Source organism: Cardiocondyla obscurior, linkage group LG27, assembly GCF_019399895.1.
Source record: "Cardiocondyla obscurior isolate alpha-2009 linkage group LG27, Cobs3.1, whole genome shotgun sequence".
Classification (NCBI taxonomy): domain Eukaryota; kingdom Metazoa; phylum Arthropoda; class Insecta; order Hymenoptera; family Formicidae; genus Cardiocondyla; species Cardiocondyla obscurior.
Genome location: NC_091890.1, coordinates 1581089 through 1602386, shown reverse-complemented (window position 1 = coordinate 1602386; position 21298 = coordinate 1581089). Strand labels below are relative to the sequence as shown.

At 46.0% G+C, this 21298-nt stretch overlaps 2 protein-coding genes across 2 annotated transcripts in view; both read left to right on the top strand.

The window, feature by feature from the left end:
* LOC139112208 (solute carrier family 7 member 14) overlaps positions 1 to 9931 on the top strand; it is a 58537-nt gene extending 48606 nt beyond the window's left edge. Inside the window, exons 8-16 of the mRNA XM_070673073.1 lie at positions 4633 to 4804; positions 5412 to 5595; positions 5696 to 5820; positions 6371 to 6624; positions 7153 to 7395; positions 7718 to 7862; positions 7971 to 8064; positions 8192 to 8319; positions 8678 to 9931. Of these exons, the coding sequence (XP_070529174.1) occupies positions 4633 to 4804; positions 5412 to 5595; positions 5696 to 5820; positions 6371 to 6624; positions 7153 to 7395; positions 7718 to 7862; positions 7971 to 8064; positions 8192 to 8319; positions 8678 to 9069 (1737 nt within the window). The 3' untranslated portion in view covers positions 9070 to 9931. The remainder of the gene's footprint in view (positions 1 to 4632; positions 4805 to 5411; positions 5596 to 5695; positions 5821 to 6370; positions 6625 to 7152; positions 7396 to 7717; positions 7863 to 7970; positions 8065 to 8191; positions 8320 to 8677) is intronic.
* A 141-nt stretch (positions 9932 to 10072) lies between these two features.
* LOC139112215 (protein obstructor-E) lies at positions 10073 to 21215 on the top strand. The gene is made up of 4 exons (XM_070673090.1): positions 10073 to 18210; positions 19717 to 19995; positions 20155 to 20548; positions 20813 to 21215. Exons 1-4 carry the CDS (start codon positions 18150 to 18152, stop codon positions 20868 to 20870), a joined length of 792 nt encoding a protein of 263 aa, XP_070529191.1. The 5' UTR covers positions 10073 to 18149; the 3' UTR covers positions 20871 to 21215.
* Positions 21216 to 21298: the final 83 nt, after the last annotated feature.

Sequence of the window (21298 nt, the reverse complement as noted above, 5' to 3'; positions counted from 1 at the left end):
CCCGGGGAACGAACAACGTTGTCCGCGATGACGCGTGATGCTGTTACATAGCGACGTTTGTATTGTCTGCACTCGTACACGCGATATCGACCATTTTTGCGTGCATCTCGAGTGGCGGGCAAACCGCAGCCATTATTCCGCCCGCGCCCCACGCGAAATGTCGAGCTGCATGTGCGCGTGTGTTTTTTTATAGTTTTATTTCGCCCCGCCAACGATCGCCATGTGACATGATGTCACACTCGAAATTAAAATGAATGGCGAACGAGCAGTCGACGTAGCTCGAAATTTCATTTATTATCCGACATCGCGTAGCATTTTATTTATCACCCGCATTGATACGTCATTAATTTGCGGGGATGTAATTAACGGTATTCCCCGTCAATTTGGTACATCAAGGAAAGCGAAACGGTGTCTCTCTAACGAGGAAATGTGGCGCAGCGCGAACCGTCCGGCTGTAACGCGGGGATTTACATGAAATAATACTCGGCGGTTCTTCCCCGTTCGATAAATTTATCCACACGCTGAATCAATAAATTTGATACGCGCGCAAATATTTAACCAGCTTATACAGCGACCCAATTATTTAATGACCTTTTGTGATTTCAGCGATAGCTTTCGCGTTAATTTTTTATTTCTTTTCTCGCGCACGTATTTGCACCTCCGTCGATATCGCCGGCGCGAAGTTCGGCTGCCTTTTACTTTCGGGGCCAAGTTTCGCGCCGGCGGAGAAAATCAGAAGTCCCCGCAAGTGGTTACGCAAGCTCGATTTTCTTGCCGCGTTAAATTACGCGTAAACGTGACTTCGTCCCGTCTGCCATAATTTACTTTTCGACCCGACAAATATTAACACAAGATCGTCCGCGGAGACAAGAAAAATTCCGGCCGTCATTTCGCACGCTCGAGACAAAGGGGCGATAATCCTTTTAGTGTCGCAGAAGAGGGTGCCGGGTTTCGGAAAGGCAAGACTGCTGGTTTTGTTGGCCGCGAGGGATCAAGGGGGAAGCGAAACGGAACTTCGGCTTCTTTGCGATCTCGCCGCTAAAGCCCTCGGCCCGGCGTGTCCATTAAAACCCCGGGGTGTCACGTACAACCTCAATCTGAATTCCGGCCGGAAACGTGCCGTAACTTCGCCGGACCGTTCAAGCGAAGATCCGCAACGAAAAAGATGTATCGCGGATATGAAAAGAACGGGGAGAAATCCTCTTGGGGCGCCGGGTGTTCGCCCGCCGCGCAGAAGATGGTTCCGCGCGAGAGAAACTCTGCGGCCCTTTTGACACATGATGCCCCCAGCTGACGGGAGTTACATATTTCCCGCAGATAAAACACACGTTTTCGCGATATTCGTAAATATTTACCGGCGGGGAAAATGTAACGCGACCCTGCGAAATCACGCGTGCTTCTCCTCGGCGTAAGATACCTCATGAATAAGCGAGCTCGTCGCATTATTCAGCGTAATAATTTAACGTCGTTGGAGCCGGAGGTGAAAAATCGCTGAATAAAGACCGGGCAAAACGTAGAAATTACACGGCGCCGCGCGACGTTTTTTGTTCCGCGCCGGGGAAAAAATCGTCGAGCGCGAACTGAGTTTAATGTAATTTCCTTCCAAATCCAAAAATAACTTAACTTGGAGATTTTTATTTTTTATTATTATTAATTTTATACTTTTTAATTAGTTTTTTTTTTTAATTTTTGCGAAGTTTAATTCGATACGTTGACTCGTTATCGAATTTTGCGTTTCGATACTTGACGATTTCCACTCTCTTCGTCACCGTTCCTTTTTTATTCTCTAGTATAACTTTGCAGTTTATTGTTCACGACCGCGGGGCTCTACTGGTCTTTGAGCGCTCCATCTGCGGACGCAATTCCCGTCGAAACCGGAGAATAAATCAATCAGACGAAATGTAATACGGGAGATGCGCCCAGCTTTCCGGTGCACCCGCTCTCTTTCTCTCCCTCAAGATTTATTCCTTTCCTTCCGGTGCAATATACGCTTCCACGTCTCTGCGCCGCGATACTTTCAAGAAAAATGTCAAGCCCCTGTAAAATTATTCATCCTTATTTGTTCACGAATATTCTGCGTTTTGTATACAGAATAAAAGCCCGTATTCGTAATGAAAGAACCGCGGCGGCGGGTCGCATCGCGGTATTCGAATCTCGAGCTATAAAACGCGAGATAAAGTTACGTCGAAGTGCGCAGGGAATTCGGCAGTAAGTCTAAAGCTCCTTCGTCGTGTAATTCTTTGACGAAGGATCCGCTCCGAGTAAATTTATATACCGTAACACGGGGACGAGGGCTCGCTCGTCGGGAAGAATAAGATCGCCGGCCCGTTAATGCGTAACGACGCGTCTACGTTGCGGCATTTTTAATTTACTCGCTTACGGCGACTTAGTGCCCGGCGTAACGTAATTCACTCGGAAGAGGTACTAATTCTTTGACAACGGCCATAAATTACTGTTTCCCCTAGTACTTTAAAGTTCTTTTTTCTCCCCGACCGAGAAGAGCGTTGCGTGTGAAAGAACGAAGAGATTAGGTGCAGAAGCAGATCCAGGGTGGAAACCGAAATTAAATAGAGAAAAGTACCGGTTTTATTTATTATTGAGACCAAAGTGACGAGTTCTTTTACTCGATTTTTTTTTTCTTTCGCGGCGGTTTCTTTATCTTTCTTTTTTTTTTTTTTTTAATTACGCGGACGAAGCGAGATATGAAGCGCGAAGTATTTAAAGATAATCTAGTTCTGCGCAATGTAACGGATGAAGGGATAACGCGTGCAGGAACTAACAGGGTCAGCTGTCTCGTTGAAAGATTCACGACTCGCTTTAAGAGCCTTTTTTCATATCCCCTTTCAATGTCCTGTGCTTTATCGCTCATACGTCGTCTTATAAAAATCCGAAAGAACGCGCCCACGTTCCCTCTTTATTTCCGAGACTAAAATATCCCCGCGCGCGGGGGTGGATTTATTTTCCTCGCGGATAATTAACTCGAAACGGCGATTTTCGAGCGCCAGCGACAGCGAGGCATCTCCGGAGCTTCAGCGAGAGTTCGGATTAACGTCGCGCGTGCTCTCGCTCGAATGATTTTCTTTGTAGTTCTTTGCTCTCGCAAACACAGAAATCTACTTCTCTCAATACTCGGCATCGCCTTTGCGGCAAAGTTATGCGAAGCCGCGGGTTCCCGCATATCACCACGAGCGATTCAAAAACTTCAATCTCTGCAACAACCGCCCGGAACGACCCTTCTCCATCGTGAGAGCGGAGTAACGAATAATTAATTTGAAACGCAAGTTCTGTCAAAGAACAAAAAACAAAAAAGAAATAAAAGAAAACCCGGCAGCTTGCTCTTTCGAAAGTTTCGAAAAAACGTTCGACGTCACTCCACATGCCCTCGTTGGAGTTTCTTTGTTTCCGCGGGAAATTCGCGTACAAGCGACGTGCTTTTCGCGACGAGCCCTTCGGGCATCGTTCGGATTACCGGTCGTTGCGCCCCGCGCGGCTTGCAGTTCTCTGCGTCTCGATGAAAAGCTCCCGTTGCTCACCGACTTCGCGTTACCGCGGCATTCGAAGGGTCAACCGTTTGCCGCGAGAATCACCCACCGTTTGCAATTTACACGCTGCGCTTCTGCGAAGCATGTCCCCAACGTGGGATGCGAAAAGTCGGTAGGGTGTTTAAACGCAGCGGCAGGAGTGCCGATTACACGCCGCCCACCTTTTGACCGCTTTGCGAGAAACTCGCGTTAACTTCCGCCCGAAACTCCATCGTGTAATACTCCTTGATCCCACGCCGCCGTTGAAAAGTTCATCGGCGAGTTTCGGCGCTACCTTTTTAGCGACCTTTGGCTTCCTCCTCGCTCCTTCGACCCTTCTCGTTCGTTCGTTTCGTTATTTTCTCCGGGAACGGTCGGAATCGATCAGCGGAAAATGAGCGGCGCGGACTCGAGCAATTCGACGTCGAGGGCCGGTGGAATTGCGACGACGGGATTTACGCGGATCCCCTTTATTTCACCCCTGTCCGCGACAGATCTACTGTTCGCTAATGAAGCACGAGTGAAACTACGAGTGACCTATTCCGCGTGGCAGAACCGCGCGCCGATTACTCCACCGGCGCGTCTTTCCTTCTTTTTATTTTCTCGGGGGCCACATCGAAGATTCATAAGCGCACCGGCGGGGGAGTAAAATATGTAAAGGCTTGAATATTCCATTCGGAGGGCGATACTTGGAGCAAAATCCGACCGAGGCCGGTGGTAGAAGCGATGGGAAAGTACGCCGCGACGGTGGCCGCGGGGCGGACTCGCGTCGAACAATCTGCTACTCCTATCGATCTCCAATTAATTACCTCGTACACACCCTCGTATTCGGTCCCGTTGCCAAATCGAGCAAGCAAGTCCGTGACGCAATTGCCCGCGACGCGAGATACAAATTCCACGGTAAACTCTGCGTTGCGGTTCGATAAAAGCGCCGTGACATTTACCTAAAGGGCCGGCGGTACTGTTTGAACGCGCAACTCGATTTTCCATCTCGGATTTCCGCTCGATATCTTATTTTCGCTCCGCTTTATCGCATTTCGTCCTACGAATCGGTCTCCGCCGTCTGTACCCGACGCGAGATGAAAGACTGGATCTATCTCTTATCTGGCAGGTCTTCACCGGCGCGGCGACGTGCTTCTATGCCTTCATCGGTTTCGACATAATAGCCACCACTGGCGAGGAGGCGACGAATCCGAAGAGGAGTATCCCGCTCGCTATAGTCTCCTCGTTGATCATAATTCTCGTCGCTTATGTCACCAGCAGCATGGTCCTGACACTGATCGGTGAGTAGATCATTAAGAACGTCGTCGATCATTGATCGGCCCCTCGTTAATGAAAATGTACGCCTACCCGCGTCTCGCACTCGAATAGAATAATGTGCTCAATTTTTTTCTTTTCTTTTTTTTCCTTTTATTTTTTTTTTTTTTTCCTTTTTCTTTTTCTTCCCTTACGTGTTTTCGCGCTTAGCTTCAATAACAAGAGATCGGTGACGTGAGAAATTGTTTTTCTTTTTATTTATAATCTCTCTCTTATTTTTGACGTGAATTTATTATATTTGAAATCAAAATTGGAAGAGTGTCGACCACGAATCCGGGCCTCCCGCTTCGCCCGGCGTCGATTCTGCCAAAATTCGAAACCGCGGCGTGTCGCCTCGCGAAACAGCGCGTTGATAAAATCGTTACGAAACTTCCTCGCAAATGAGAGTTCGTAACTCCGGCATTATTGCGACCGTTTGTATCGGATATATTATTATCACGGTGCGCGCGGGGTCGTTATTGGAAACGTTGATTGCCGAAACTCGCGGGCGAGTTTCCCGAGCGATATCGCCGCGGAACGGAGGGTTTGTCGCTGCGTGGCTCCCAGCACGTACTCGCGAATCTCATGTTTCAGTTCCGTACGACCAGGTCGATCAGGATTCGGCGCTGGTGGAGATGTTCGGCCAAGTCGGGGCCTACAAATGCAAGTACATCGTCGCGGTCGGCGCGCTGGCGGGCCTGACGGTTTCCATGTTCGGCAGCATGTTTCCGATGCCTAGAATAGTCTACGCGATGGCTCAGGATGGCCTTATATTTCGGTAATAGCTGAGCCTGCAAAATAAATCAGCGAGAAAATTTCTGGAGAAAGAAGGGCGTCGGGATGTTGGGGTTTTTAACGCTCATGTATCACTTTTGCAGGAGCCTCAGCCAAGTTTGGCCGGCGACTGGCACCCCCGCGATTGCGACTTTTACTTCCGGCATGTGCGCCGCTTTCGCCGCGCTCTTGATCCAGCTGGAAGTATTGGTGGAAATGATGTCGATCGGTAAGGCTTCTGATTATAATCATTTGGAATGGTCTCTTAATTTTGCGAAGTAATCTTCGGACCGAATCGCGTATCGTATTTATTAACTGTTCTTCAAAATTATTGTCAGCTACAGTGAAACAGAATTAAATCGTTATCGCTGAATCGCGTATGCTCAATAAATAATCTAATGAACGACTTTCGACAAGTAAAGCATGTATGAAATATTTAATAACCGATAATATTAAAACGTTCCTAATTATAAAACCACTCCGGAAAAGCAGAGATATATATATCAACTAAAATAATGTCAAACGCGTATTAAATATTTACATATATAACGTTAAATATTTTATCCTCGACATAAAATACTTATAAAGTAATCGTGCCAATGCGAAATTCCAATATCGTCGAATCATCCCGTTCAGGAAATTTTTATTTCCCCGCTCGTTGAACTTTGCCGAGCGCACTCGTCGAATCTTGAAGCTCTCGCAAGGCGGAAAGTTTCGCTACGGCGGCGTGCGATAAAAAATAACGCCCGTGAGTTTTCCCTCCGTTTCTTTTCGCGCAGGCACCCTGCTGGCGTACACCCTGGTGTCCACGTGCGTGCTGATACTGCGGTACCAGCCGCATTCGACGAACCTCATCGAGCTGCTGCCGCAGAGTCTGCGGACGCCGTGCCGGTCGCCGACGAAGGAGACGCAGGGAAACGGCCAGGTGACTTACGGCAAGGAACTCAGGCCCGATCAGCTCGCCACCGCGCTTAATTCGGTGCAATCGTCCCAGCCAGAGTTCACGACCACGAACAACGGGCAACGTATCATGGTGAGATCACGTTCGCCGCTACCAAAAGACGGCGAAGTGGTCGATTTGCCCGCGTCGTCGTCTAATTGCAGAAACTCCTTCCATCCCGAGGGAATAAGGATTTCTTTTTTTTTTTTCCTTCTTTCGATTTCCTCAGTCTACCTTGTGCATTTTATACCGCTTTCTTATTTCGGCAGTTCTTTGCAGGCAGGAGGCGGTTTCCTTTGAGTTCAATTACGTTAAACGTTTGTTCGCCGTGGACCGTCGTTTCTTTTTACCTTCTTTGATACTCCCTCTGCATTTTCTAAGGTTTCTTATATTTTGTATACAGCAGTAAACGATTTTCTTAAATAAGAGTCAAGATTTTTTTCTCTCTCTCTCTCTCTCTCTTTTCGTTACTGATTAATAAAATTTTCGAGATAATGGCGCTGCAACCTTTTCCCTCTCTTTTTATAGAATTTCTTTCCCGTCTCCGCGAAATTGGATCAACCGCGGGAACGAACCGAGGTAAGATTGCGCAATTTTAAAATTAACGTCCCGCCGTTGCAGGTGCGGCGGGTGAGGAGATGCAACAGCTCGTCGCCGGATTCGGACGACACGTACGGCGGCGAGGAGGATGAAGTCGGGCTGGGTAAGGACGACCAGTACCTCGTAAGCGACAGGACGGAGAACAAATTCTACGGCAGCGTGCACGCGGCCGCGGCCGCCTCGAGTTGCGGTAGCGCTCATCAATATCCCGGAAACACGCCGATCATAGGGCCACCGTTAAATTATCTGCAGCGTCGGCTCCAGGTAGCGATCGGTAATCGAAAAACGATGGCGGAATAAGGCCGCCATCCCGGCGCATTCGATAAACCTTTATTCGATTACGTTTTTTTTTTTTTACGAAATACGAACGACCCTCCCTTTTTATTTCCTTCTTCCATTTGGATCTTTGTGTGTGTACAAATCTGGGCGGAGAGAGAAAAATTATTTATCTTTAAACCTGCCATTTAATACATTTAAATGTTTATATAATTATTAAGATATTAATTAAGAAAATTACACGTGAAATTATTTTTTAATCTAAGGAACTGTGATTGTTGCAAGGCTAATGAATGGGCGCACTTTGCAGGCGGCGCAATATCTTTGTCCTGCCATATTTCCGTGGGTGGACAGAGGTCCTGCGACGGAGGCGTCAGGACGTTACGTTATGAAGCTCGTCGGGATCTTATACATCTTGATCCTTATTTTTGACTTGATTATCGTCTGCGGGATGGGTGAGAAATTTACGCTATTTTTAATGAACATTTTTTACGCATTCTAATATATCACAAAAATGCAGATTTAAATATAATTCTTTTTTTTCTTATTTTTTTTTTTTCCAGGTAACATGGGAACATTTACAACGATATTGTTATTTTTATTTCTCTTCGCCATAATCGGTATTCTTCTCGTCATTAGCAGAAAGCCGCAAAACAGGTAAGTTCACGCGGGTGCAACTTGCAATTGCGTAATTCGAGCTGCACTCGGCGACGAGACAAGCTCGACGATTAATCTAAATACTAATTATTCGCGTCGCTTCTTTTTTTTTCTTTTTCTTTTTCAGGAGCAGCGTAATGTTCATGACTCCAGGCTTACCCTTCGTCCCTGCGATCGCCGTAATCGTCAACGTTTATCTCATTTTCAAGCTTAGCATCCTTACCCTGGTCAGATTCACGGTCTGGATGATCCTAGGTATAGTCTTATATTCTTCTTAAATACTAAGTTACAATGGTGCAAACTGTCCTCGAGATATTCATGAACGAAGGAGTCAGCTAAATTGCGTTTTTTCTTTTCTTTACTAGACATTACAGAACGCTCACTTTGCGCGTGTTATTTACCCTCATTTCTACGCGAAATAAATTTTCGGCAACAAACTCCGAATGCGTGCACATTCTTAAATTGATGCATTAATAAAATTAAGCTTTAATTAATTTAAATAAATGAAAGGAAAAGGAAGTTTCGTCCCGAAGCATAAAATCTTTAAACGTAAAATGACGACAGTTTCCGTTCAGCGAGTCCTGATTAATCGAAGCACCGCTTCTGCGGGCAGGTTTCATCATGTACTTCCAGTACGGCATCAAGAACAGCAGCCTGGAGGAGGCGAACGCTTCGGAGAACGTCGACGACGTCGTTATCACCGAAACGGCGGGCAACATCGAGCTGACCGTGACCGATCATCACCGGCAGCAGCAGAAGTCGTACACGCCGGACCGCAGCATCTACGAGAGCCAGCAGCTGGACGTGTTCGGCCAGCCGGTGTTCGGCAGCACGAATTTCGGCGGCACGCCGAGTCAGCAGCAGTTCATCGGGATCGGCAGCCATCAACAGCAGAGGCAAGCGGGGACGGCGGAGAGCGGCCGCCACATCGACCAAACCGCGTCGGCGAAGTCGGGCAAGAACCTGTTCATCGATCAGGATAGCTTCCCCACCTGGGACGATTGAAGGAGCACCGCGCGCGGCACCGAGAACGGATACTAACGGATATTTAACACACGAATGGAGCGGGAAAAGAGAGAGATATTATTACTACTGCATTACTGATAACATCTTTGCGCGCGCGACTAGGCATCGGGTGATCACCGATGAAATCAGACCCCCTCGGAGGTCGCGGCGGTTTTCGGGCTCGAATTTCGAAAGGATTCTTTCGGAGCTGGACGAGCTGTCGATTGTAATTGAAGGTTGAACACGCTTGAACAGATAACTTAAAAAAAAAAAAGAAAAAAAACAAAAATAGAATATTTAATATGATTATTCGGTATTAAATTCACGCGAAAGGGGAGGGGTGGAGTTTAAGCGCGGCTTTTCAGAACCTGTAACTTTTTCCTCGGCGAGGAAACTCGCTTCGAAATTGGCGCTAATATTTTGTAATCGCGCCTATTGACGCTCCTTTCGTCGGAGGTAAGTTCATTGTTCTTTAGCACTTCTTATTTTCAAGTTTTAATCTTTACGAGAGTTCGCACTTTGATACAGTTATAAGCACCGTGAGGAAAAAAAAAAAAACAAGTCGCTCTAAGGTGCCGTTGACGCTCGATTGTCCACTCGAAAGTTTCTTTCGATCGGCAACGCGAACGGGAAGATTAAGAGCCGCGATACTCCGGGGGTCGGACTTGTTGACTACTATTTGGGACGAATGTAGCAAATAATTTTGCGGCAATATTTATTATTCTAGTTGTATAGTACCGTCGTTGACCAGATCGCAGGCGAAAAAAAATATCGAGGGGTTGGGGGGGTGGAAACGGGAGAGCTAGGGCTGCGGGGTGAACGAAAAAAGAAAAAAAAAAACGGGGGAGAACGCAGGAGGAAAGATGAAGAGACCATTACCATTATTAGTATAAGGCGAAACTTGTGTTTTCCAAGAGAACGTTCTAACTGCTAATATAAGTTGAAATTTATCGCTAGTCCGTGAATGGGAAACGAGTACGAGATAAGAATGTATCGTCGGAGCGAGAGGACGAATGAGAAACAAAGGTGAGAATGCGGAAAAGCGAGAGAGAAACCGAGCGGGGCGAAACGACAAAAAAAAAAAGAGAGAGAAAAAAAAAATGCGAGACACGCCTGAGAGAATAAGACGAGAGTGTGTTCGAGAGAGTGCGTAAGAATGCGTAAAGAAAGGACACTTTAATGGAAGGGAGGAGAAGAAGCAAGAAAAACGTCATCTTTTGCCTAACTTTAGTCTTTCCCAAAAAGAAAAAAAAAAGGAGTTTAGTCTAACATATTATAATCGTATATCTAAGCTTACTACAGTACTTACATACGTCTTACCTCGAGTAAATCCTTTGATTATTAATTTACACGCAATTTGTATAAATTATCTAGAATTTAAGCGCGTCGCCTCCCAACGAAGGATTGAGAGCGAAGCACGAAAACGAGCTCGCTGCAGAAAGAAGTGTCGAAGGGTGAGGAACCCAGATTTCAAGAGTCGCGAAAAAAGAAAAAAGAAAAAGAAAAAAAAGAGAGAGAGAAATTAATCTCGTTTCACTTAATCGGCATTTTACTTCTAACTTGGTTTGCTTTAGAGATCGGAGATTTCTCGTTCGGAGTCGAGACACGTATCGGGATAAATTTCGGCTGGAAACAGAAGGGAGAGCGCGGAACGAGCAGGTCGGGGTACGGCTTCGGCGAAGCGATCTCTTTCTCACGATCGACTTTACAATTCGTCCAATTTCCTGCGGGATTAGACGCCGGGAGAGAGGGGGTGGGTGCAGGAAGGGAGACGGCGCGAGGTAAGATTTCGTTTTCGTGTACATATCTTCGGTGTTTCGAGACAAGCCGTTTTCTCCGTAAGTACGTGCACAAGTCCGTTGTGCTTCTCTGTCCGCTAGTGTGTTCCGCGCGATGGATCGAGGATAGCCTTTCGATTACTCCCGAGTAATTGCAGTCGGGAGGAAGCGCGAGAGCGCGTCTCCGATACGAGCGAACGTACGCTGCCGGGCGTCGCCGGCGATCACTAATTCACGCCACGAGTGAAGCCCCAATTAGCCCGGGTCGAGATAATTCGAGGCAACCGATAGCAAAGCCGATCCTCGCTTCAACGATCACCTGAGCCATTCCCCTTCGTCCACGCTCGGCATCTCGTCCGCGACGCTGATTTCGATCGCGACGATCTATCGGAAACAATCCGCGGAATGTCAGCAAAGAGGCAGCGCCGGGACGCGACACGCGACTGCAATAAAATGCGAAAAGTCGTAACGCGGAACGCTTATCGATTGCGCATTGCGGAACAATCAAGCGAACGCGACTGAGAGCCGCCGAGGAAATTTATTGCGAGACCGAGGCACGCGGTTTGAGTCACGTAGCGACACGAATAACGCTCATTAATTCGAGATCGGGGCTGTTTCTATTTTTCTTTTCTTCTTTTTTTTTTTTTTTTTCTTTTTCACGGAGAACCGTCCGAAGTCGCGCGGTAGACGTCCTCACGTTTCGCTCGTTACGGAGATATGCGTCGCGCATACTATCCGGCAATTCGATCGTGCATCTTCCAGGCGAGCGTCGACGCGTCTCAAAGCGTCGGCAGCTCCGAACGTTGGGCTAAGCCGTTCGCAGGTACGACGGCCACCCACCGCGATCGCTTTCGCGAAGCGTTTTCTTCTCGTGTCTATATTTACTTTCGTCCAGCTGCTCCGCCACTTTTACTACTTCGTTAGGCTCGTCCGCATTTTACCCGTGTGCGGAAAAAAACGTCCCGCGGCTCTCGAGTCGCTCAACACCCCCGCCGTCCTTTCCCACCGTGAAATCGCGACGAAACGACGACAGGGGGAAGGAAGGGAAATAAATCCAGGGCGCCGATCGAATCTCCGCGCCTACGAACGTGATCCCCTTCGATCGCGTTGCGCTCTTTTAATTAGGCCGGCGGAGACGCCCGCGTACGACGTCCGCGGTGCGGAAAATGTAACAGACCGTAAGAGGAAATGATAATCTCTTTAGCGGGATACCTTTCTCGCATAAATTTATGTATCTCGTGCATCTCGTTTATTGCGCCAAGGGGTGAGTTCGTTCCGAAGTCGATCGTTCACCTTGGTCCCTCTCGAGCTTATCGCGCGTGAGTCTCTTGGCGGAAGCGACGGGATCCCCGATTAATCTCGCGAGGGAAGAGGAGGAAAAAAAATATATATCAAACATGCATATCTACACACACACACGCATATTTACACACGTACACGTAATTATGAACACACGTGCTCTCTGCGCGAATACACGGGCTCGACACGCTACAGGGGCAGGTCAGGGAGCCTGGTTCTCGCTTTTTATTCTCTACATATCGATCAGGGTGATCCTTTCACACATATCAGTCCCCGCGCACATTCGCGGTCCGCGCGACGCCCGCGGAACCGTCGCCGTTAACGCGACGAGGCCACCCGCGTCTATCGCGGAACGCGCGCGGCATACTCTAAGTAGAATATACTTTCTACGCACGAGACTGTTCGATTTTTCAGGCGATACATATCAAGGGAGGTCGCAAATTCGCATCTACGCTCGTGATCGCCGTGTCGATCGGTTCGAAATCCGTCGCCCGAGGGCTGATTGTTTCAGCCCGGCAAAGCTCCCTTATCAAATAAACTTGTCAGGTAAATTTATCAAGTTAACAACAGGTCTGTCTTTGTTAATTAAAAAAAAATGGGGATAGAAATATAAAAATAGACGTCTGATTGACTGATAGACGAGCTTGCACGAAAGCTGGAACAACCTGCTCCGAAATAAGAAGTTCGTATGAAACTTCTCGTCTGTAAACCCCTGGAGGCGTTTGCAGATCGGACTCTTCGGTGAAATTTCGAGCCGATTGCGCGCCGAGTTTCGGCGTGAAGTTAAGTGCTTAAATAATACTCGAGGGTTGCGTAAAAAGTTGCGTCCAAAGTTCGAAGCTAAGTTGGGAGGGAACCGGACGGTCGAGTCCGGTCGGGTTTGTAGAGCCAGACGGAGCGCAGACGCGAATTTCACTTTTGCAACGCGACTCGCATCCGTTCCTTTTCGTTTCGTCTTGATCCTCCACCCCTGTAATAATGTCGCGAACATCTCGGGGAGCCGCCTGATCGCACCACGTCTTTAAAATATCACGCGAAAGCTCGGATCCCTTCTATAATTTATAAATCAATTTACTTGTCAATCGATGCGTTTAAATTTTTCTGAAACGAAGCGCGAGGCTTGAAATTATTTCGTACATAAAAACGCGATTAAGAAATCCTATCGAGGAGCCTCGGGAATATTTAGCCAAGGAAGTTAAGAAAGAGGCGAAGGAAGACGCTTATTAAAATGAAATCAGTGATAAAATTTAATTTGTTCGCGACAACGCGTGCTGCGATTCAAGGCGAGGCTACTCCGGATGTTCGTTCTGTCTGTCGTGGAACCGCGCAGCTGCTACTTCCGACGGACAGGAGTTTACTCTGTGAAAGAACAGTGCCTGTACACATCTCTCCAGACATTAGACGAGACGTTAGAGAATCCCCTTCCTTGAAAACGGACGAGATATTACGTGGCGATTGAAGAGGTCGAAGTCGACGAGGGAGCCGTGTCGCGGCTTTCGAATTTATTCAACTCGCAGATCTATTATTTATCTCAGTCTTAGACATTTGGAGGGTCGCGGATGAAAGAATACAGAGTGATTTTTACGGCGGCGAGTATATTTTTAAATAATTACTTTTTTTTTATTAAAGATTTATGACGTCAGAACGAACGGCATAGCTCTCTCGTGTTCTTCAGCCTGTCAAATTAAATATTGCGCTACTTACGCGTATAAAATATTGTTAGCAAGGTCCATTGAGACCGCGGGTCTCAGTGCATCTCGGGAGGATAAGACTACTCGCGAGGCTGATAGCAGAACGGCAAGGTGGACGCGGTGTTTTACTCTTTGCCCTTTTAATTAGTCTTTCGTATTGTTAGGTAGAAGAAAAATGGCCTATTGCACAAGGCGGCGGGATTACGTCGATCGCGATGCAAAACCGCGAGGTGAACGTTCGAATCAGAGGAACGCGGAGGAGAATAAAGTCCTCAGAGGCGCGGCGAAGTGAAAGACACTTGAAAGCATTCGCGAGACGTCCGAGGAATCGGGATATCCGTCGGGATATCTTCATCGGACGTTCTATTCGACGGGGTTGCATCGAGATCGACGGATCCCGCGCAGATGTCACGTGTGTACCTTGAAGTCGCAGTAACTCGCTGCGGAATACCTTGAGAGTTTCGACGGCTGTAAGTTGAAAGTATTAGTTTGCAGGAGGCACGCGGAGAAATATCGCACTTCCGGTCGAGAAAGACGATACTTGCTTTATTTTATTTCGTTTTATTTAATTTTTTTTTTTTCCTTTTTTTCTTTCAAGAACAATCTCAAGGAATAAAAGAGCAATACAAACGGTGACGTCGTCGTTGCGTGTACACCTGGCGTTAATTAAAAATAATTATTTCATCATCCAGTATTTGCACATACTCCGTTTATTATTGCGTTTCTTTTTTTTTTAATTATAATTAAATTAATATTTTAACTAATTTGAAGATCTTGTGAGCCAATTATAGAGCCATATCTTTCCATATCCATTACCTTTCCTCTACCTTCCTCTCCTCCGCCGGAAGTGCGATGTGCAACGATAAAATAAGCGATCAGCAACCGAAAAGCAATTCCGATTATAATTACGAGCGCGCGCTCGTATCGACGTGCGAATGTGGGGCTAACGAAGATGTATGTTCTCCGTAAAAGTAACGCGCCGAGAATGACAGGAACGAAAGCCGAATATAATACAAGATGCATCTTGTAACAAAACTGATTTACAAAAAAGAAAAAAAGAGAAAAATTCTGTGCGAGTGTCGCAACGACGAGTGAATCAGCCCGAGCGAACGATTTATTTTCTATTTTCTTTTCTCCGTAAACTTCGTTGTTCTCTCTGCGGCGCGGCGATGAGAATGCAAGGCGATCCCGCGTGTCCTCGTCATTCCAGAAGTGTGTAGATTGCGTGCGGAACCGCAAGCTCGGCGGCGATCGACCCAGCTTGGTCCCGGAGAACGCCGCTGCTGGTATCTTCGAACGCTGATACGCGAAGCGACGTTGTTAAAAGGCGAGCCGGTTATCAATATATTAAATTAAATGATAGCGATTTCAATTTCCTACGTAAGCAATTTTTGCGGCCGCGTGTACACGCGCCACGTGCCCCGCAACGACTCCGCTTTGCTCTTAACGCGCCGACTTCGGTTTCGAGAGCGCGAGTTCTCGAAGGGGTGAAAAAGAAAAAAAAAATAACCGCGCCGACGACTGACGCGCGATGGGAAAGAGAGCGAAAAAGGGCGCGGAAGCGGGAATTCAGCGCGAGAGCGCTATTTTTCTCGTTCGCCGGGAAAGAACCAGACGTTAAAAAGAAAAAAGAAAAAAAAAAAAAAAAAAACCCAAAAAAAAGAAAATAATTTTTCTTGTCCTTAATAGAAGCGGAAGAAGATCGAGGGGAACGGGGACGAAGAGATGGAGGATAAAAGGAAGAGTATGAGAAAGAAAGGAGCGGAGTGAACACGAGAGTGCGAGAGGGAGAGAGAGAATGAGAGTGAATGATGCATGTGCGTGACGATATACTTTTTTTATCTTTTTTTTTTTTTTTTTTTTTCTCTCGGGACGGTCGGGTGGTGGGTACTCGAGGTATCTCGGGAAGATATATGCGCACGAGAAGGACAGAATTTTCCATGTAATATATATACCCTTACGTAACTATATACGTTGTTTAATATTGATAAGGATCAAAAATAAAAGTGATTATTCAAAAGCTAAAGTGGTAGGCGCGGTGTCATTTATTACTTTCCAGGCGGCAGACGTGTGTAAAATAGATATTTGAAATATATATTTTCGATATGTCCTGCGATTAATAACAGGTCGCCGCGGAGGCTGGCTTCACGCCTGAACATGTGAGTGAATAAGACTCCGCATTATATCTTTATTAGTTAACCTCGTTATTTATCCCCGTTACTTTTCTATTATTTCCCTCCGGCTTTTGGAATTTATTATTGCAACGTATATATTATTTAAGCGTCCCCTTTACCGCTCGGCGACGGTGAGCACGTATAACCGGCATTAATGAACATAAAATTAGAAGTGAGAAGAGGAACGGTGGCTAACGTTGGATAAACGGCGGGATTAGATAAGCGTGATAAAAACGAACTTCGATATAAGCGCATAAACGTAGAGGCAAGTAGCCTCAATCTGCGCGATAAATTAAACCGAGGAAAAACAGTCTATTTTTAATCTCGTCCAGTGGCTCGCATAGAAAAATCCACGACGAAGTTTGATTAAACAATATTTCGAGAATATCCTAAACTTGTTCGTGTAAAAATTAAATAATTTAATTCTTTTTTTTTTATTTTAATGAAGTGCTAAACAGTTTGTTTGGCGACGTGAGACAGGGTTTGATGAAATTTTAAAGCGAATTAAATGAACCGAGAAGTTTGAAGAGCCAGCGTAGCTCGGACACAAGAGCGAAGTAGTAACGATCGCTCGTTGTCAGACACTTCGCGCGTCGTCAGTAGTTACACCGTCATTAGACGGGCGATCCTTGCGGTCTTTCGTTTTCGTTGACCGATCAATTTAGCTGCGCAAACGCTCGCGCGTAGTCTCGGTATACGATCGGAAAAAAAAAAGAAGAAAGAAAAGGAAAAAGAATTAAAGCGCGCGAAATTCCATCGCCGCGGAAATCTCCTGATTCATCGAATCTAACGCGCCGCTAATCGGCATTTTGCAACACGCGGAATTATCGCGGCGAGGCGCGATATATTCGAAGAATTGCCAGTATTCTGAACGTGACGTAATCAAATGTCGAACCGCGCGCGTTGCACGACGTAGAAGACCACCGGACGACCACCTTCCACATTCGAGGCGACCCGTTCTCGTTGCCAGGCGGAAAATGTCAAGGCTTTACGCCGTAGAGATTCCTCTTTTCTTCCTATGCAAGCAATCGTGTTTTTCGTCTTTTCGCTTTCGAGGAAGAGAAGACCGAGAGGAACTGTTTGGGAGAAAGAAATTTGGCCGCGCCTCTTTCAAAGTAAAAGACATTAAAAAAATAATAATAAAACGCGCATTGTTAACGTTTATAATAATTGCGAATAACGAAAGAAAATTTTTTTAATAATATTAGAGAGATTAAAACTTAATTTTGTTAAAATTTCAGTACTTCGACTCGTGTCGGTTTTTTTTTTTACGAGCGAAAGCGTTTGAGATCGCGACAGAAGTTAGGTGTTAATTAGGTATTCACGCTGCGACCTCGTCGAATCAGTCCCGCTGATAACAATTCTTTATGCAAATTATATTTACGCGCTAATCCGCGCGATTATGACCGCGTATGAATTATGCAGGAAACCGTGTATAGACTGCGTCTAAATGCGTCGCGCGTTGCTTTTTATTGGATAGAAAATATTGGCCAGACTCCTCGACGATGCTTGTCTCAACGAGACGAACAAGGCCGGTCGCGAGTGACATTTATCTTTCTCTTTATCCTGACATTCAAGCCCGAACTAACGAGCCTGATTCCAGAACACTGCAAAGAAAATACGTTATCAATTCTTAAAGCATCTGCCATTAAAATATTCAACATCTTCTAGTTTTCGGGGGAGAGAAAAAAAATAAAGAAAAAAAAAGAACAGAAATACACGAAACAATTTCAGCCTCTGTTCTTCCGATTATAAATTTTATACAAGTCAATCGTATAAAATGAACAATCGAAATAAATAATACAAATTTTAATTTATACGCCCGGGAGTATTCCTTCGCCGAATAAAACGAGCGCGATTATTTTCGAGCGAGTCGCACGCTTGGAGAACGGCTCGCGTTCTCCAAGCTGCGTGCCGAGACAAAAACGCAGGATGAATGAATCGTTCGCGGCTAATTTTCGATCAACGACGGACGGTCGCCCATCCTTTTACTTCGAGGAGAGAAGCCGTCTTCTCCCGCTCTCATCCGCGCGCGTAGATGATAAAAGCACGCCGGGCACCGGCGGCTCGTCGTAGTCGTCCTTTCGAGATTCGGCCAGGAGGAACGTGGAATTCCAGCATTTACAACGATCTTCGGGATGGCCTCGAGGCCGATTGTCCACCTGCTGATCACCTGCGGCGTTCTCGCCGCGACGACGTGTGAGTAAAAAAAAATTTTACCCCGCGGCGCGTCCTCGCCCATCGCTTACATTGCGCCTCGACCTCAAACGCTAACGATTTCTACCTCGCGAGTGTTTTGTGATTCTTTAATACGAGAATTGTTCATCGATGATTTATTAGGCGCACTTGCCGTTCAAACGGATTCTTTTTAGAAATTGAATCTCGTCCGAGTAAGAGAAGAAGTTTCTCGAGTCCGTGCTGAATATTGTGTAACGTTACGCAATTAATTACGACGTGTGACTCAGGCGAGCCCTAGCCCGGCTGAACTCTGGGGCACGGGGGAAATTTGTGTACGTCCAATTTTATAAATGCAACGCGGGCCGAATGGTAGGTTTACTTGACAGTCATGTTACTGTACGCTACGTATGCTCGGTCACGAGCGCTTCAGTGATTTGTATGCGATGCGCTTGCACGCCACCGGAGAGATGAATTTTTAAACTTGAAGCTTAGACACGTGAATGTTAATCTTCCTTCCGTAGACTCGTGCCGTTTATACGTTAACGAGATTACAATGCGATTCGCATTACAACGTACAGAGAAAATCTTTTGCTTTTCTTTCTTTTCTTTTTTCTTTCGGTTCTTTTCCTTCGTTTTTTTTCTTTTATTATCAGAACAGGTCGATTAATGCAGAATGCGTACTCCGGTGGCTCTTAAAATCCTCCGACCTTCGCGCAGAAAGACTTCGCGGCAGGATTAATCCTCGTCGACCTAACGACGGATAATTGAGTTTGTAATCAACGAGACTTTCTCTATCACGTTGTTTGCGCTCGTTACATTGCGCAATTTCCACCCCGCGGAAATGTCCCTTGAAAAACTTCTTTGGAAAATCGCCGGCGGCGAGCAGGAACACCGTTTATTTAAAATCTAATCCGACTTTTATTTCGGGACGGGCTCGCGTATTTTAGGGAGCTAGAAATAAATCTCGTTGACGCTAAAAAAAAAGAAAGAGTATTGAAGAAAATGTTCTTCTAATTTATCGCACGATTTTATTTCTACCACTTTTTTTTTTTTTAATTTATCCTTGGAAAAGTTTCGCTCGATTTTACTTCGTTTCTCGAAAGGTGTCCTCGAGGCAATCTCGAGTCCAGTATGCCGCCGCCTGCAAATCGGTTGCGTAAGTGATGCGCAGGTAACGTTTAATGTATGCAATATCTTTATAGAGGTCGAGCGCCAGTGATCGCCGAACTTTCGCCGTCGTTCTGTGTTAATGCGATACGTTAAAACTCTCCAGACGGACTCGTCTAACGAGTTTCGTGCCGCAATATTAAATTAAATCGATGCCTCAATGTTGTTTTCGTGGGACGAGTTTGGCGGCCGAGATGGCGAAGGAATTAAAAAAAAAAAGTGTCCTTTATTTTAATAATCAAAAATTATTTCTGTAAAAATTAATAAAGTTACGGGATAAAGTTAATTATTTCGCGCAATTTCACGTTCGCGAGACCGCTTTTAAAATCGAGCTTTGTTGAATTTTTACTGCCGTTTTAGCGCTGAGTCAAAACAGTCGATTTTCGAATCAGCTATTCGACAACCAGCTGAATCGCTACGACCAACAATTCTCGCCGAAGCGCGGCTCGTCCGGATCGTGTCCGGAAAGGAACGGCCGCTATCCGGTGCAAAATCAGTGCGACGCTTACATCGAGTGCATCGACGGGATAGCCGAAGAGAAGCTGTGCCCCGAGGGCCTGTACTTCAACCCTGAGGCGCGCTTCAACTACCCCTGCGGCTATCCGATCGACATCAACTGCGCGGGCAGGCCAAACCTACGTGAGCTCCTACGTTTATAAAAAAACCTCCTACCGCTTAAGATTTTCACGAGGCAAAGTGTTAAATAATTTCACTTTGCCCCACGAGTCTTCTTTACCTAATAAAAATTACAATATTTAACGAGGACATTAATAACGTTGATGAAATTATTTTTTTCAGAGCCGGCGAACCCGACTAATGACTGTCCTCATCAGTACGGCTACTTCAAGATTGGCGACCACCAGCACTGCGGCCAGTTTATGAATTGCGTGGACGGCAGGGGCTACGTGTTCGACTGTCCCGAGGGTCTGGCCTTCAACCCGGAGACCTACCGATGCGACTGGCCGGACCAGGTACCAGATTGCGACGCTGAGACTTTCCTCGGTTTCCGCTGCCCGGAGGTGAAGAGCGGCCCGTTCTTGGACGTCGGGATCAAGTTCTACCGCAGCCCGGCTGATTGCCATCACTTCTACATCTGCGTGAACGGTCGCCCTCGACTGCAAAACTGTGGTACCGGAAATGCCTTCAACGAGATCATCGACGCCTGCGACGCCGCCGAGAATGTCACCGGCTGGTGAGTATTCGTTTTAAAGTCTTTTGCCTATCGCGTCTTTTCATCCGCGTCGTTTATCGTAAAGATACATTTTTTTTTAATGTCTCGAGAATGCTCGGATAAAAAATAATTAACAAAAGGCTGCAGGTGCCTGCTAATTAAGGAACGAAATGATTTATTGTCGAGTATTCTCTGAGAATCTTGTCTTTCTTTCGGTGCTGTCTAATTTAAAAGGGAGTAGCACACGCACGTTTAATTTAATTTTATTCGACGCGCCTTTTTCAGCGAACATGAGGCAATAGCTAGAACCACTCCGTCATACCAACAAGCGAAGCTCTTTTAAATTCCGATACGGTTGAAGAATAAAAGTGGAGATTGCGGCGCAGTAATTCCGAAAGAACGCCGACCGAAAGTTGCAGCGAACCTTCGATATTATTTTCGACAAGGCGCAACTCTTCATGCAAATAAAAATTGGTACAGTATTTTGAAAGCGCGATATGTTAATCTAGAAATAAAAAAGAAAATTAAATAAAATAAAAGACTAATAATAATAATACTTTTAATCGCCAAGCGTGCGCCGATGCTATAAATAATGTACATACTATTGCTTTAAGTTACCTTAAAAGTTGTCTTTAAAGTATTTAGAAATGTAAAGAGAGCCCTCAATAAATAAAAGTATTAAAATAAATACTCATTTCTGCTGGCGGACGTTTTCCGCGACTAAAATTCAATGATTGCGCACGAGAATTGCCAAAAATAATTAAATATAAA